Here is an 18,261-nt window from a genome sequence, read left to right as displayed (position 1 = left end):
TATGTTATGGTTATGATGGCATACACCAAGTGAGAGGACTGGTCTTTGACAATTACCAAACGTGTACCCTCCCTTTAAAATGGCAACATTTTATAAAATATTTTTACCCAAACCCAATTCTATACAACCTACATTTTGTAAACCTAAATGTAACTCCTGTTTCATTCAATATAGTGACCAACTACCTCTCAGTGTTTCAGCGATCACGGAAAGATACTTCGAAAGAGTTCACAGAAAGAATTTTAAATAAATCAAATGGCATATCAAGGCTTCCGTACCATACAGCTAAACAACTTCATGTATTGCCCTGAATCTTATTTTCGAGGAAACGAGGTGATTTTGGGGGATCACATTTCGCTTCCTCGTTTGTATGAACTTAGTTTGACCTTGTTTTCCTTAAAGGAACACGTTGCCTTGGATCGGACGAGTTGGTCAAAACAAAAGCGTTTGTAACCGTTTTTTATAAAATGCATATGGTTGGAAAGGTGTTTTAAAAGTAGAATACAATGATCCACACAAGTTTGCCTCAAAATTGCGTGGTTTTCCTTCTACTGTGCGAACTAACATGGTCGGCCATTTATGGGAGTCAAAATTTTGACCCCCATAAATGGCCGACGTGTTAGTCGACAAGGTAAAAGGAAAACCACGCAATTTCGAGGCATGTTTGTGTGGATCATTGTATTCTACTTTTACAACATCTTTCTACCCATATGCATTTTATAAAAAACGGTTACAGACGCTTTTCAAAGACCAACTCGACCGATCCAAGGCAACGTGTTCCTTTAAAGGCACTTACTACTAACATTTCTCACATGGTGTTTCCCAACATATGCATAAAATAAAAATTCTGTGACAATTTGGACTCAATGGTCATCGAAGTTGCAAAGGAAAGTGACAGAAAACATCCTTGTTCCATAAAATGTGTGCTTTCAGATATCTAAATAAAAGGCTTCAGCTGAAGTCTTTAATTCTGTGGGTGAAAAATTACCTCTTTCTAAAAAACTATACGTTACTTCAGAGGGAGCCATTTCTCACAATGCTGTATACTATCAACAGATCTCTCACAATGCTGTATACTATCAACAGATCTCCATTACTCGCTACCAAGTAAGTTTTAAATTCTAACAGTTATTTTGAGTAATTACCAATAGTGTCGATGCCTTTAAGTTGCCCCTTTAGGGGCTCTGTAGACGGGTACAGTGCACACAAAATGTATCGTGCAACGTGAAGTGCGTGATGGCATTTCAAATAGCCAGCCGGATACAAAACGTAAACCAACTCGAAGAGGCCATAAGCCACAAACTCTATTGCTTTAAGCCACCTTGCGTTGGTCTTGTGCCTCATGTAATGTGAACTTGAACCCCCACATGTGCGTAAATTGATTGACTTTGGAAAATGAGCATAAAGCTATAGGTTAAATGTTAAAGGTACTGGACACTATTGGTAAATACTAGAAAATATTGTTATTATAAAAACTTACTTTGGTAAAACGAGCAACGGATAGCTATGAATAAACTTCATTGTTCTTGAAGTTCACTTAATCTTTACGCCCATAAATTAACGGTGTAGCATGGAAGACGTTAGTAAGGAAGACTTCTAAAAATTAATAGCTAATGTGGCGCGTACACTGTGTGCGTTTTATAAGCAGTGGCGACGTTCGGGTTAAACTGGTAAACAATATTGCCCTTTTTGGCAGCACGAGCCGCCCGTACTTTTACCATCTACTGGTTGGCAATTTGTTTCTTTCGGGAAGAACAATTTTAGTTAACCCTTGTAATACAATGCTGTGGAAGCTTTGGTTTTCAAATGAACACCTATGTCTGCCCTTGTACAAAATTCAAGTTTCCAATTGTTTTATTTATTGTAAAAGGAACACGTTGCCTTGGATCGGTCGAGTTGGTCTTTGAAAAGCGTTTGTTATAAAATACATATGGGTAGAAAGATACTGTACAAGTAGAATACAATGATCCACACAAACATGCCTCTAAATTGCACGGTTTTCCTTTTACCTCGTCGACTAACACGGTCGGCCATTTATGGGAGTCAACTTTTTGACTCCCATAAATGGCCGACCGTGTTAGTTCGCACAGTAAAAGGAAAATCACGTAATTTTGAGGCAAATTTGTGTGGATCATTGTATTCTACTTTAAAACATTATTCCAATCATATGCATTTTATGAAAAAACGGTTGCAAACGCTTTTTATAGACCAACTCGTCCGATCCAAGGCAACGTGTTTCTTTAAAGGAACACGTTGCCTTGGATCGGTCGAGTTGGTCTTTGAAAAGCGTTTGTAACCGTTTTTTATAAAATGCGAATGGGTAGAAAGATGTTGTAAAAGTAGAATACAATGATCCACACAAACATGCCTCGAAATTGCGTGGTTTTCCTTTTACCTCGTCGACTAACACGTCGGCCATTTATGGGGGTCAAAATTTTGACTCCCATAAATGGCCGACCATGTTAGTTCGCATAGTAGAAGGAAAACCACGCAATTTCGAGGCAAACTTGTGTGGATCATTGTATTCTACTTTTAAAACATCTTTCCAACCATATGCATTTTATAAAAAACGGTTACAAACGCTTTTGTTTTGACCAACTCGTCCGATCCAAGGCAACGTGTTCCTTTATGTACAGTGTACAAAATCCACTACGCCAAACCAAGCCATGTAAGCGGGGGTTTCTGGCACCGAAAAGAACTTTTTAAGTAAAAAAGAAAAATATCCATTAAGTTAGGAAGAGTTTTCATTTTAACGGAATAAATGTATTTCAGATAAAATAGCCCAATAGAAGCCATCATTGTTCACATACTTGTGGTAATTAAAGGCACAGGCCACTATTGGAAATTACTCAAAATAATTCTTATAGCCTAAAAATAATAACTTGGTAACGAGCAATGGAGAGCTGTTGATAGTACAACACATTGTGAGAAACGGCTCCCTCTGAAGTAATTTCTCACTAAAATACTTGAATTTAATTCGAGACCTCAGATGAGGTCTCGAATTTAAGCATCTGTGCGACAAGGGTGATTCTCTCCCATTATTCTCTCGCAACTCCGACGACCAACTGAGTCAAACTTTCAAAATGTTTTTTATTTCATGCATTTGCAACTACCAAAGGTGTCCAGTGGACACTATTGGTAATTGTCAAAGACTAGTCTTCACAGTTGGTGTATCTCAACATATGCATAAAATAACAAACCTGTGAAAATTTGAGCGCAATTGGTCATCCAAGTTGCGAGATAATAATGAAAGAAAAATAACCATTGTCACACGAAGTTGTGTGCGTTTAGATGGTTGATTTCGAGACCTCAAGTTCTAAACTTGAGGTCTCGAAATCAAATTCGTGAAAAATTACTTCTTTCTCGAAAACTATGGCACTTCAGAGGGAGCCATTTCTCACAATGTTTTATACCATCAACCTCTCTCTATTACGCGTCACCAAGAAAGGTTTTACGCTGATAATTATTTTGAGTAATTACCAATAGTGTCCACTGCCTTTAAGGGCCTTTGTCACATGAGGCAACTAGGAGGCAACCAACTGCAATACATGCTACAGGTTTTCTAGGCAGCTCATGGGTTATATTTTGTAAACATTGTCTTGCAGATCACAAGGAGGGGGGGAATTGAACACTGAAATGTGTTCAATATACCACATATACCACATGATGCACTGGTTGTGCCTGTAAAATTGTACTAATTACTGTTATCCATCACCGTAATTAAAATAAACTCTTTGGTATTGTCATAACAATAAGCAAGAATTAAAGAAACTTGTATTTGCTATTTTTGACCTACTCGTCTCCCTACATCCATTCGTTCCGATCTGCCATATAGCCGTCGTTCACACACCCATTAGGCCTGTCATCTTTCCGATAGTGCGGCCTGTCCGGAACCTCCACTGGGTACAGAGATGTCTCCCTCATCTCTTCATGTTCATACCCGTCCGCCTCTCCTACCCCGTCCGAATTGCCGAAGCCCATCGGCGCGCCTAGTGCCAACGGACGGCCGGACTTCTCGAGAACTCCCCGTGGCGAGCACCGGCCGTTCGCAAAGCCGTCACCGGGGATAGCGTACTGCAAGCCCGGCGGCTCTCCAAGCTGCACCATCTCATTCGGATGTAGACTTGTCTCGGCACACTCCGTCTGAATATTGTCAGCGCCCTCTATGTCGTAAGACGTTGAGTCTGATCCTTTCTTCATCTTACCTTTGATGAAGAGACCTATGTAATACAGTGCAGCCACTGCAAGACCTTCGAACCCCGTCACCATTGCGATGAGTAAGGGAATGATAGCCACGATGTCCGATTCTGGGTCCTTGTAGTAAAGTTTGGCCACCGAGACCGCTAGCAAAGTGTTCTGGCACCCGGTCTCTATTGCGACTGTTATTGAAAATGTGTAGCTGAAATTTGCGATTCTTGCGATTGAGATACCGAGAAAGGCCCCCAGGACCGGCATGAGGGCTGAGGTAGTCCACACCTTCCAGTCACCGTAGAAGATGTAGTATTGAGAAGGTATGAAGAGAACAACACCTAGAATCATCAAGACGAGCGTGAAGGGTTTGACGAGTTTAAGACATATTTCTCGAGCTTTCTTGAAGCGATGGAAGAACGGTACCCCGATTACGAGGGGCATAACCAGCCCGCAGAGTTGGATAAGAAGACTCTGGAATGGCGTCTCCAGATTACTGTTGCCATCCACGAACGGTCTGGCGTAGATGTGGAGGTTCAGGGGCATCATACCCACCGCCAAGAACGTGGAGAAAGTGGTCATGGTCAAGCTGAGGACGATGTCGCAGTCCAGGAGCAAGACCTCGATGTTGCTGAAAAATCCCCCGGGGCAGGTCCCTACTAGGACCAGGCCAACGGCCAGAGCGCCGGTCAAGTTGAACACTTTCGCCACTCCGAAGGCTAGAGGTGGCATGAGAACGAACTGACACACCATCCCCATGATGACTCCCCAGGGCGGTTTGATTTTATCCAGCAAAACCCTGGGCTCGACTTTGGCCGCCATGATCACGTACGAGATCACCAGCCAGACGGTCAAAATAACAGTGGCTATGATGCCCAGTGTCTGAAACGGAGGATGGACGCTTACTTCCACTGCACCTATCGGCGTAAAAGTGTCGTTAATGTTGAACATCTCGAGATAGCTCTCCCCAACGTATTCTCCAGTAAAATTTACGGTCACGCAAATTGGAAAGGACGTATTTTCCGTGACCGTGACCGTGATTGGTTCCGTGGGTTTGAATATCCTCCTGTCGGCACTTCTAAATTCAAAAGTGCCTTCATCTGATGAGTTGACCATAAGCTGCCACGTTGAGGTCTGCCGGAAAACCAGCTTCACCGAGGAGCCATTGTTGCCGATTTCGAAGCTTGTGTTATCACCGTTCGCGTCCGTGTAGTTGTCATGAAGGGTGTTCTTTAAGGCCCATGAACCCCTCACCAGTAGTATGCCAAATAAGAGGAGCAATACAACAGCACTTGCGGCCATCTTCAGTGTCGTAGTCGGTTCGTTAAATCTGTGATAGAACACACAAGTATTAGACACGCTATTATAACATCTCTGACAGAAAATGAAACTATAGTAAATAGGATTTGAAACTTTGCATGGTGGAAATACGATATCAAAGGTTTGCGGTAACACCATGTAATGACTATCTCTAATGAGTTGGGTGGTTCTGAAAAGAACCGTTGGTTTCAACTCCAGTTGAGTTGAAACCAACGGTTCTTTTCAGAAAGTTGAAACCAACGGTTCTTTTCAGAACCACCCAACTCATTAGAGATAGTTATTACATGGTGTTACCGCAAACCTTTGATATCGAAACTATAGTAACTCCCCAGTGTGTACAATGTTCAGACTTAATAAACACAGCAAAAAAATAACTAGGCTGTTATAAAAGCAGCTATAATGTTAAATTTGTTACTCATAATCTAAAAGTGAAAATATCAGGAGACGGAAAATTTTATTACGGGGATTTTGATACCTTGTTTGCTACAATCGGTTGAGTATTAAAGGAACACGTTGCCTTGGATCGGACGAGTTGGTCAAAACAAAAGCGTTTGTAACCGTTTTTTATAAAATGCATATGGGTAGAAAGATGTTGTAAAAGTAGAATACAATGATCCACACAAGTTTGCCTCGAAATTGCGTGGTTTTCCTTCTACTGTGCGAACTAACACGGTTGGCCATTTATGGGAGTCAAAATTTTGACCCCCATAAATGGCCGACGTGTTAGTCGACGAGGTAAAAGGAAAACCACGCAATTTCGAGGCATGTTTGTGTGGATCATTGTATTCTACTTTTACAACATCTTTCTACCCATATGCATTTTATAAAAAACGGTTACAAACGCTTTTCAAAGACCAACTCGACCGATCCAAGGCAACGTGTTCCTTTAATGTCGGTGTAAGTGCTTACAGGTGAAAAGTGCCCATTTCCATTGTTGCAGTAACTCCTATTGACATTGATCGCTCCTCTGATTCAGCATGAAGCTAATAGCGGGAATTTTGAAAAGCTGTTCTTGTCTATAGGAGTTACTGCAACAATGGAAATGGGCACTTTTCACTGGTAAGCACTCACCGCGACAACAATACTCGATTGATTGTAACACACAAGGTGTCAAAATCACCCTAAGTAAATCGTCCGTCTCCTGGTATTTTAATTTTTAGAATATGAGTAACAATTTTAAAACATGGATGCTTTTACAACAGCTGAGTAACTTGTTTTTGCTCTCTTTATTTTGCTACGTAGACTTCTTTGGTGAAAACGTTCCTTGGTATTAAACTTGCACAAAACAGTGGATCCTTGGTCTATGGACCTTTCTTTTGCAACGTCACAGCCCGAGTTTTTGCCAACCCAGATTGGAAAACAATGGAAAGCCGTAAGTGCAAATTAAAAAAAGATCGCTATTTTTGGTAACAATGTAGCAAAATATGTCGATTTTGTTAAAAAACAAAACAAATAATTACGAGAGGTATTTTATTTAATTGAAAGTTTGCAGAAAATGCTGAATTTGGTTAAAACATCTGTTTTTACGATTGAGTGTTTTACTAACATTCGGCCGACCATGCCAACCAAGGCGGTTTTTTTATCAACAAAAGAAAGGTCTATTTTATGCAAACTATGGTCGCACGTGAGTGCCACGTGACAGTTGTATAATCACGAGGTGGATGGAACTCGAATTGTGAACAGATTATCATGCACCATGTGAATAAAATGAATATATCAATTCATCCACAGACATCTACTCGTTTGGGTATTTTCCCTCAATAAAGCAGAGCAGACACCATGAACTCGTCTCTGTACATGTACATCTACACCCATTAAAGACACTGCCATCTCTTCCTAACTTAGGACTGAGGACGAGTTAAGTTCCGTAACCATTTACAATGCATTGAACTCATCCTAAGTTGGGACGAGTTACTTGTCCCAACTCGAGATAGGATTAATCATTCGTGAAGACGGCTACTTGACAACTTTGGAAACGTTGTCAACGACTAGCATTATCACTTGTTGTGGCCCATTATATCATAACATAACAAACCTGTGTGAAATTGTTGGCTCAATAATGGTCAACAAAGTTGCAAGAGAGACGAATGAGAGAAAAACCAACATTGCTGTACAAATTTGTGTACTTTCAGATTTATAATACATACAGAGTGTGTCTGTGACATTTTACGTTTCTCCTATAAAGAAAAATGGTTCCCAACATAGTATCGCTTTGAAGAAAGCTAAGCCTGTCTTGACAGCCGAATAGTGTGTAACGGTAGCTTCTGAAGCGTGTTTAAATCGGTGCACTCAACCGCAAAATTAAAATGGCGCATACTAAATCATCCTTATAAAAATATGCATAATTAGCAAAATCCCAACACCTAGGCAATGGCTCGATATGATCGAATGAAGCTCGTCTATGTGTAAAATATCCCTTGTACATAATATGGTGAAAATTCCACATATATTATGTTATCCTTTTATAGGACGTGAAACACTATCACATTTTAAAGCGGGTTTCGTGCACAATTACGAAGAAGAACACTAATTAAACAGTTGTTTAAAGACACTCGATACTATTGGTAATTGTCAAAGACTAGTCTTCACAGTTGGTGTATCTTAACATATGCATAAAATAACAAACCTGTGAAAATTTGAGCTAAATCGGTCGTCAAAGTTGCGAGATATTATCTTTTAGATGCTTGATTTCGAGACCTCAAATTCTAAATCTGAGGTTTCGAAATCAAATTCATGAAAAATTACTTCTTTCTCGAAAACTATGTCACTTCAGAGGGAGCCGTTTCTCACAATGTTTTATATAATATCAACCTCTCCCCATTACTCGTAATCGATAAAGGTTTTATGATAATAATTATTTTGAGTAATTACCAATAATGTCCACTGCCTTTAACTAGCTCGGTTGCTCAAATTCTCTTGAGCCGTTTTTCTTCGTTGTCACTAAAAACGTAAACATATTTGTATTTGTTTGTTGTTTGTTTGTGACAAGGTTGAGAAGATGCAAAATTAAAAAAAAAATACTTAAGTCGGTTGCTCAACTTCTCTCGATCCAATTTTCGTCATTGTCACTAAAAACGTGAATTGTTTGTGTTTGTTTACAGTTTGGTTGTTTGTTATGAACTTGATGATGGCAATAAATGTGTGTGTCCTCCTACCTTTACGTCACATGGTCTTCACAATCAATTAAACATGTCGTGTTTATCTGTCTGTACAAGGACGTCTATAGGAATGTTAAATTTTACGTAAATTGTGTTATCTGTGTTTCAGATGCGACCTTTAGTCTGGCGCCATTTTGAATACCCCATTGTCTCGTTAGTACTGTAAAGCCTTGCGCCACTTTTTTGCCAGTCAATTAAAGGGACGATTAAGACGTTTGGTTACCATTCCCAATAAATAATAAAATGATAGTAATAGTGGCTTCTTATATAGCGCGTATATCCGTCACTCAGTGACGCTCTAGACGCTTTAACACTATTACCTGCAAGATTTGGGACTACGTTTGTATTATACATGTCTATGGTAAGATTCTTAACATCCACTGGCGGGACCATTTAAAGACACTGGACACTATTGATAATTTATTCCCAATAAATAATAAAATGATAATAATAGTGGCTTCTTATCGCGTTTATCCGTCACTCAGTGACGCTCTAGACGCTTCAACATACAGTTTCCCCTGCAAGGATGTGGGACTACGTTTGTATTACACATGTCTATGGTAATGCAAACTTTTGGTACAGTAGCTTTTGGTAGTATAAAGCATTTTCAGAATAATTTCGCCTCGATCTAATGTGGGTATGGAAACAACTTAAATGTTTTATACCCAGAACTTAAGTCTGAGAAACGTTACTGTCATATACGTTTCTCAGATGGTGTTTTCTTATTACGGAGTAAACTTAAAGGGAAGATTCACGTTTGGTAATTGTCAAAGACCAGTCTTCTCACTTGGTGTATCCCAACATAAGCATAAAATAACAAGCCTGTGAAAATTTGAGCTAAATTGGTCATCGAAGTTGCGAGAAAGTGATTAGAGAAAAAACACCCTTGTTGGACGAATTCGTGTGCTTTCAGATAGGAATAAAAGACTTCTAGCTAGAAAACTTCTATTATTTTAGTGGGAAATTACCTCTTTCCCAAAAACTATGGTTTTTCAAGAGGGAGCCGTTTCTTACAATGTTTTATACCATCAACAGCTCTCCAATGCTTGTTACCAAGTCAGTTTTTAAGTTAATATTTGTTTTTAGTTATTACCAATCATGTACCTCCCTTTAACGCGCGGATTATCGGCGATATCTCAAAACGCTGTTACTTGAAATTAAATTTTCACAAGTTGTGTATGATGAAACAAAAGTAATGCATTTCATTTAATATGTATTTATAGCCATGTAATATCTACATGCTCGTAATTGTTATGGTACAGTTTTATGCACATACGCCTAAATTCTAGATCTGATTCTGTCATTTTAGGACTACTTAAAGGAACACATTGCCTTTGATCGGACGAGTTGGTCTATTATAAGCATTGGTAATCATTTGTTATAAAAATGCATAGGGTTAGAAAAATATTGTAAAAGTACAATACAATAATCCACACAAGTTTGCCGCGAAACTGCGTGGTTTTCCTTGAACTTTGCGAACTAACACGGTCGGCCATTTATTTGACTCCCATAAATGGCAGACCATGTTAGTCGATGAGGTAAAAGGAAAACCAGGCAATTTTGAGGTATATTTGTGTAGATCATTGTATTCTACTTTTACAACATCTTTCTAACCATATGCATTTTATAACAAACGGTTACAAACGCCTTTCAAAGACCAACTCGACCGATCCAAGGCAACGTGTTCCTATAATGTTGTAAACGCCATTTTAATGTATAAGGTTTTATCATATCCGTTCCATTTGCCCTTTTTAATATCATTTGACTTGTATTTTACGATGTCGAGAGTGGAACTTAATTTAATTTAATTTTTAATGGAACCTTTTCGTGTTAGGTTTCATCATGTTAAAATTATCTGACCTTGTTTCTCAGAATTATGAGGTATAAACCTTTTAAAGATTTGCAGGGTAATATTTCTATGAAAAATAAGTGCTGACGGTTTTGACGAACTATCTACATGTAAATATAATCAGTGGTTGGCTAAAATATAAAGCTGGACCTACTGTTTTTTGGTATATATTTCTTTGCAATCCAAGATGTGAAACTCAAAGGTAAATGTGACATTCTGTTTTACTGTTTACCTCTGACTTTGGTTTTGAAGACTCTGAGTAATAAAACTCCCACATCGAATCAGGCAGTTATTAAAAATGGCGCGCGATGTCGCACTGCAAAAACTATAGGGTGTTAAATGTACACCTTCGGTGTTGTCACGTATAGATACTCACGATATGTTCAAAATTAGCATCACATGGTGTTGAACAAACTGGTGTATTTGTGTTGTCAGAAATAAGTACTATTTTAACACTGCAATGACACTTCAAAAACCAGTACTGACGCGGTTTATGTTGTCACATTAGATACCCATGGAGAGGTTCAACATTAAAGGAACACGTTGCCTTGGATCGGTCGAGTTGGTCTTTGGAAAGCGTTTGTAACCGTTTGTTATAGAATGCAAATGATTAGAAATATATTTTTAAAATAGAAAATAATGATCCACACAAGTATCACTAAAAATTGCGTGGTTTGCCTTTTACCTCGTCGACAAACACGGTCGGCCATTTATGGGAGTCAAATTGTTTACTTCTATAATAGGCCAATCGTGTTAGTTCGCAAAGTAAAAGGAAAACCACGCAATTTTGAGGCAAATGTGTGTGGATCATTGTATTCTACTTTTAAAACATCTTTCTAACCATATGCATTTCATAACAAACGGTTACAAACGCTTTTCAAAGACCAACTCGACCGATCCAAGGCAACGTGTTCCTTTAACATCACAATGGTGTTAGATTGTATTTATTTTTCGCGTGAAGTCATCAAAACATCAGTTTGTGTTCTTTTGGAGAGACTTTGTGCAAATAATCATTATGAAATGAGAACCAGTTTTGGCAATCCCTTTTCAAAACGGATTGTATAAAAGGGAAAATGTTATTTCGACAGGCTTCGTTTATGTAACTTTTCATATTGAAACCCAATGATTGTTTTCCATTGCTCATTATTATTGTTATGAATCCACGCTTGCGTCAGAAGTGAACTCATAATCACTAAACAGCTCGGAAGCGTGAGGAAACCTGTAAACAAGGATGCTCGCTACATGAGAACCAGAAACATAGGGGTTAACCCATTCTCTTTAAAGGTAGTGGACACCATTGGTAATTGTCAAAGACTATAGTCCTCACAGCTGGTGTATCTCAACCTATGCATAAAATAATAAACCTGTGAAAATTTGAGCTCAACCGGTAGTCAAAGTTGCGAGATAATAATGAAAGAAAAAACACCCTTGTCACACGGAGTTGTGTACTTTCAGAGGCTTGATTTCGAGACCTCAAGTTCTAAATCTGAGGTCTCGAAATTAAATTCATGGAAAATTACGTCTTTCTCGAAAACTACTCCACTTCAGAGGGAGCTGTTTCTCACAATGTTTTATACTTACCAACCTCTCCCCATTACTCATTACCAAGTAAGGTTTTGTGCTAATAATTATTTTGAGTTGTGTTGTTTTAAAGTACACTACCAATCATATACACGGGACCTACGGCTTAATGTCACATCCGAAGGAGAAAGCAATTATGGTAAAACATCTTGCTATAGGACAGGCGATAGACCTTTTCTCAGAAACACGACAATCTTTTGACATTTTCACATGTCAGTTTTGTTGTAGGATTTGAAACTTTGCATGGTGGAAATACGATACAGAAAGGTTTGCGGTAACACCATGTAACATGTACATTTATATTAAAGCAATCGAACAGCTCACAAACTAAAAATGTTTACTTTTGCATTGAAGAGATGTGTAAATCTACGAATAAGGTCATGTATTACGTTAAACCAATGTAGGCCTACACCATTAATTTTTTTGGTCCGTAAGAGTAATAAACTGATTCCGCTACGGTCCATAAAACTTAAATGTTATTTTCAATGATGATTTAATACCAGCATGGTTGTTTTGACGTACAGACTCTTATATCCTTGGCTATATACGTTGGGGCTATATACATAAATATAATTTTGTAATGACATTTTGAACTATTCACCTACATAGTTTAAATTAATCCAGTTTGGTCACGGTGTTTTTGGAAGGTAGTGGTGGACGACCAAACACTAGTTTTTTGTATATTTTATGAAATCTTGCACTAATAAGTAAAATAAAATATACCTGAAGGCACTGGCCGTTTGGTAAAGTTGTCAAAGACCAGTATTCTCACTTGAATCCCAACATTATGAATAAAATAAGTTAACAAGCCTGGGAAAGTTTGGCTCAATTGGTCGTCGAATTTGCGAAAGGTTAATGAAATAAAAACACACTTGAAAAGGCTTCAGCTGAAGTCTTTTACTGTATTGAGTTAGAAATTACCTCAAACCTCAGAGGGAGCCGTTTCTCATGATGTCTTATACTATCAACAGCTCTCCATTGGATGTTACCAAGTAAGTTTTATGGGCGAACAAATATTTTGAGTAATTACCAATAGTATCCAGTGCAGTGCCTCTGTCTAATTTCCCGTTCAGCAAATCTCTTTGATCACGTTGGTTTGAAGGAAAAACAAACAAAATGGTCCCGCCATTTCTATCTCGTGGTGTAGTGTCTCTGAGTTATCATTCATGCGTCAGTTCACAAGGTTATCGGCCCGATGTTAATCTAATCGCCATGTTTTTCACTGTGCATCGTAGGCCTACTGTCAACATCCAAATAAGCAAATACAACATTTTAATTGATCTTTTTGTTATGCATTTCTGGTGATGAGATGCACAGGGATATGTCTCACAAGCGATCTTAAAGGCACTGGACACATTTGATAATGGTCAAAGTTCTCACTTGGTGTATCTCAACATAGTGCACAAGATAACAAACCTGTGGAAATTTGAGCTCAATATTGGTCATCAAAGTTGCGGGATAATGAAAGAAAAAACATCCTTAAAGGCAGTGGACACTATTGGTAATTACTCAAACTAATTATTAGCATAAAACCTTTCTTGGTGACGAGTAATGGGAAGAGGTTGATGGAATAAAATATTGTGAGAAACGGCTCCCTCTGAAGTGCCATAGTTTTCGAGAAAGAAGTAATTTTCCACGAATTTGATTTCGAGACCTCAGATTTTGAACTTGAGGTTTAGACCATCTAAACGTACATAACTTCGTGTGACAAGGGTGCTTTCTTCTTTCATTATTATCTCGCAACTTCGATGACCAATTGAGCTCAAATTTTCACAGGTTAGTTATTTTATGCATATGTTGAGATACACCAACTGTGAAGGCTAGACTTTGACAATTACCAATAGTGTCCACTGCCTTTAAAAAAATGTGTGTTCGTTCAGATGCATAATAAAAGGCTTCAGCTGAAGTATTTTATTATTTGAGCGAGAGATTACCTCTTTCTCAAAAACTACGTTACTTCAGAGTGAGCCATATGAATGGTTTCCATTAATGCTTCAAAGTTCGTATTCTCTTTTTAAGAGTAATTTATAGTACCAAACTTGTCCAGTACCTTACTGCAGCTCGCCATCCGGTGGTAAACTTTTAACATAGGTGATTTCCCGGTGAATCATGAACACCATGTTCTGTATGCACGTACGACATTAGTATATTTATGGAATCTGACAACAGTCATGTAGACCACATTTTTTGTTGCGGTTAATTTCATTAAGGTAACTGGTCTGTGTTATATGTTAATCTGTGTGTTGTGCCAAAGAAAACACGAGGACAAGGTATACAAAATATTTAGAGACCGATTCGAAGTGAATTTTTTTCAAAAGCTAACTTGCATAACTATGAACATAAACACACCAACAAATTTTTAAAATGTAAACAATATTCAGTTTGGTTTTACCCATATACACCGATCGTTGTGTCAACACTGTATACTAACTCAGTACTTTCCCGAGCGATGTTAAATAAATCAGAGGCATAAAGCTCGGTTGAGATATATACAGTGCTAATAACACACATCTGTGTATTATGGCTACAAACCAAAATTTAAAAAATCGTTATCCCAATAAAAATTCATGTCTATTAAGTTTTAAACAACATATCAGGCCGCCCAATAACATTTCAAAAACTCCACATCAAAATATTGCTTCGTTAACGTAGAAAATCATCATTACCAAATGGTATTTCATAACATAAAGTATAGGCCTGTATAACGGTTGGCCTATATACTACACCATTCCATGCATTTCACATCGCAGCACGCAGCATCAAAAACGCGCTGTTGTTACAAGTGCTCGGCACACATATTATTTTTTTATATCAGATAATGTAATTACTTACGTGCATTCATTGGAAATATCCAGGTGTTTCACTGTGGCCAGTAATTTCTTGAATGCATGTGTTATTATTGTTCCGTGGTTATACGTATCACTCTAAAAGGTTGGTAAGGATCAGTCGCGACCGATACAATGTTGTCCCGTCTGTCGGGGGTGGAGCTAGGCCGCCGGACGGGTCACGTTACCCGGTATTATTTAACAAAGAAAAAAATGACTGTTTTTTTAACACATGCTATCATTTATACAGTTTCTGGTTACAGGTGAAGGGCAAAGTTCATTACCAAAGATTATTTTAAGAGGAGCGTGGTTGTGCGAGTGTGCTGTGTTTTTTATTGGTGTACGCGTGCCAATAGACTTAGGATAGCCTTACATTTAAAGGCCATGGACACTATTGGTAATTTACATAAAAATATTATAAGCGTAAATACTTACTCGGTCGTGAGCAATGGAGAGATGTTGGTGGATAACAAATTGTGATAAACGGATCCCTTTGAAGTAACATAATTTTTGAGGAAGAGGTAATTTCTCGCTCAAATAATAAAAGACTTCGGCTGAAGCCATGTATTATGCATCTGAAAGCATACACACAAGTTGTGCAACAAGGGTGTTTTTTCTTTCACAATTCTCTTGCAGTTTTGAACGACCAACTGAGCCTTAATTTTCACAGGTTTGTTAATAAATGCATATGTTGGGATACATCAAGTGATAATACTGGTCTTTGACAGTTACAAAAACGTTCCCAGTGTCTTAAAATCTAAGTCATTTCGAAATTAGTCAGCGGGTGATCACTAGGGGTTAATTAGTCAGCATTGATTGGGCCGTTATTGCGGGCGCGATCGTTAATTGGTAGACTTCCTTTCTTTCGATTTCATTCAAGGTTGAATGGCTTTCTGTTTATTAATGTTAAGTGGCTCTCCCGAGTCGGAATGTTTCTGAGTGCGGCACTGACGTAAATTAAATAAAAAATATTTCGTCTGTATAAATACCAAAGAGTAATTAGAATGGATATAATAAATTTATTTAAGTGTTACCATGATTATAACACATGTAATTCTTGAAAATAAAGGTACACTATAACTACACTATAAATGCTTAAGCAACAACAAGCATAGCTGAGCACAACAAAGTGTGCTAACATGAACATGCTGACCAAGTTAACTACCAAGTCACAAACCCATACTATCCAGTTCATTTCTGCTTAGCAGACAATATTGTTTGAAAGCAATATTTTCTGCTCTATGAAATTGATCCATTAGAAAAGTGGTACCCCCGTATCTACAGAAACAAAAAATCGCAATCCGCAACTTACTTAATAGAAATGGCAATTTTCAAAAAATATGTTCCCGATTTTGTTTAAGCATTCCTATTTTGAATCGATTTAGAAAAACAAACATTTCTCTTTAGAAAGCACTATCGACAAACTATAAAGGCAATATTTTGATTGCGTCCCGGATGCACTCGGTCCTCTCGTGTATCGTTGTAAATGAATGAATGAATGAATGAATAGGTCAATAAGAACTGGATAGGATCCGGGACGGTTCTAAAGATTCGAAACTGTATACATTGTTAAAGGCATTGGGCGCTATTAGTACGTGTTTAAAATAATTAATAGGCATTATACAAAGATTCTTGTTAACGAGCAACGAGCTGTTGATTGTGAAACTGCTCCCTCTGAGTGACGTAATAACAAATTAATAATAACAAATTCTTATATAGCGCATTTCACAATAAACCGATCAATGCGCTTTACATTAGTCCCCTAGTCATAGAGCCAATAAACATCCCTTTAATCTTTCTCAGCTCCCATTAAGGGAGTATACAGCCCCGAGCTGCCGTGGCGCTCCGAAAGCTTTTCATTCACACCCTCGCAGGTACCCATTTATACCCCTGGGTGAAGAGAAGCAATTATAGTAAAGTATCTTGTTCAAGGACACAAGTGTCACGACCGGGATTCGAACCCACGGACGTAGAAAGATAACATCAATTTGTCTCACTCAAATAATAATAGACTTCAGCTGAAGCCTTTTATTATGCATCTAAAGGCACACAAAGTAATGCAAAAAGAGTGTTTTTTTATATTATTATTCTCTTGCAAATTCGATGACCAACTTTCCACATTGTTATTTTATGCATGTTATTTGAGGATACACCAATATTGAGAACACTGGTCTTTGGTAATTGCCAAACGTATCTATACCTTTGAAGTAATCTTAAAAATGAGATTAATAGTGTTGAAATACTGTAATTGCCGCCCACTTCCCTTTATCATCAAACTTTATCTACATACATCAAAAGAATCACAGCTGGGTTTTGACAAACAAATACAAAATGCACCACCTCGTTAGCCAAGTTTGTTGTCGGTGTTCCTCTGTTATCAACCGCAAAACCGTGCATTTTTTTCTTTGAGAAATGTGAACTTCAGCACAACCAAACTTACCAATCTCAGGACACCTTGACACTGACGACACTTTAGTACTGGTCAGCGATTCTCACCCGGGTTTCGGAACTCGATTGTTCGGATAAATCCTTTATCATTGGAGCCATTATGTAAAAAGAAAAATGGAAAAAAAAGGACAACCAAATAGTATTTTCACACTGCAGTACGTTTTGCGCTATACACGTGAGTCTGACTGCTGTAGGGCCTACCCGTGTCCCGGCTGTGTTATATGATGACGTCAGTGCTGAGTCATAATTTTTTGCAGACCTATATTATTTCTTCCTCCGTGTGAGTGAACTAAGATAGCTGTGGTTTATACGTCTTGAACCATTGGTTATATGTCACTTCTAGTATCCGCAACTGATGACTTGACGTTCACCATAACCTGGCTGCGCCCTACATCGTGTGAATTTGGCGGGGGGGGGGGGGGGGTTCAGCGTTAAAGAGCGAGTCACTGTCATTGTACAAAGACACTTTGTTTGGGGCTACATTTAGGTCCGGCTACATTAGGGCTTGGGCTACATTTGGGTACCGAACACCCGTTGTAACTTTTTTTTTTTTTTTTTTTTTTTTTTTTCGTGCAAAAATCCCGTAGGTAGACTTGATTTTCTCTCTGCATAAAAATCCCGTAGGGAAGCTTGTTGAGTTTGTTTCGGAGCACAGCCGCCTACTTGTCATTTTTTTGTATCAAAAAATCTGGAAGCCGCCCTAAAACTTTGAAATTAGGATGCAGTGAAAGCGGCCCCGACACCCATGTTTGAATAGCACAGGTTGATAACAACTGATTCGATTACTAGATTTAATCGTAAATGGAGTTCCTCTATTTTCAAAATTATTAATAAATCAAACATTATCAACTCAAAATGTGTTGAGGCCTCCGAAAAAAATCCCCCCGTGCAC

General features: G+C 38.3%; 1 protein-coding gene across 2 annotated transcripts; it reads right to left on the bottom strand.

The window, feature by feature from the left end:
• Window positions 1-3,440: 3,440 nt before the first annotated feature.
• On the bottom strand, window positions 3,441-17,447 carry LOC139935025 (ileal sodium/bile acid cotransporter-like). 2 transcript variants are annotated; one of them, XM_071929476.1, is made up of 2 exons: window positions 17,362-17,447; window positions 3,441-5,518 (listed from the first exon to the last, which is right to left on the bottom strand). In XM_071929476.1, the coding sequence occupies exon 2, from the start codon at window positions 5,488-5,490 to the stop codon at window positions 3,805-3,807; it is 1,686 nt and encodes a 561-aa protein (XP_071785577.1). In that variant the 5' UTR covers window positions 5,491-5,518; window positions 17,362-17,447; the 3' UTR covers window positions 3,441-3,804. The 2 variants fall into 2 exon arrangements, with proteins under 2 accessions (XP_071785577.1, XP_071785576.1); XM_071929475.1 differs by lacking the exon at window positions 17,362-17,447 and adding an exon at window positions 14,929-15,066.
• Between the last annotated feature and the right edge of the window lie 814 nt (window positions 17,448-18,261).

The sequence above is a fragment of the Asterias amurensis genome, chromosome 3, assembly GCF_032118995.1.
Source record: "Asterias amurensis chromosome 3, ASM3211899v1".
In the NCBI taxonomy this organism is placed as follows: Eukaryota; Metazoa; Echinodermata; class Asteroidea; order Forcipulatida; family Asteriidae; genus Asterias; species Asterias amurensis.
The sequence above is the reverse complement of the archived record's forward strand: the minus strand, read 5'-3'. Positions and strand labels throughout refer to the sequence as shown.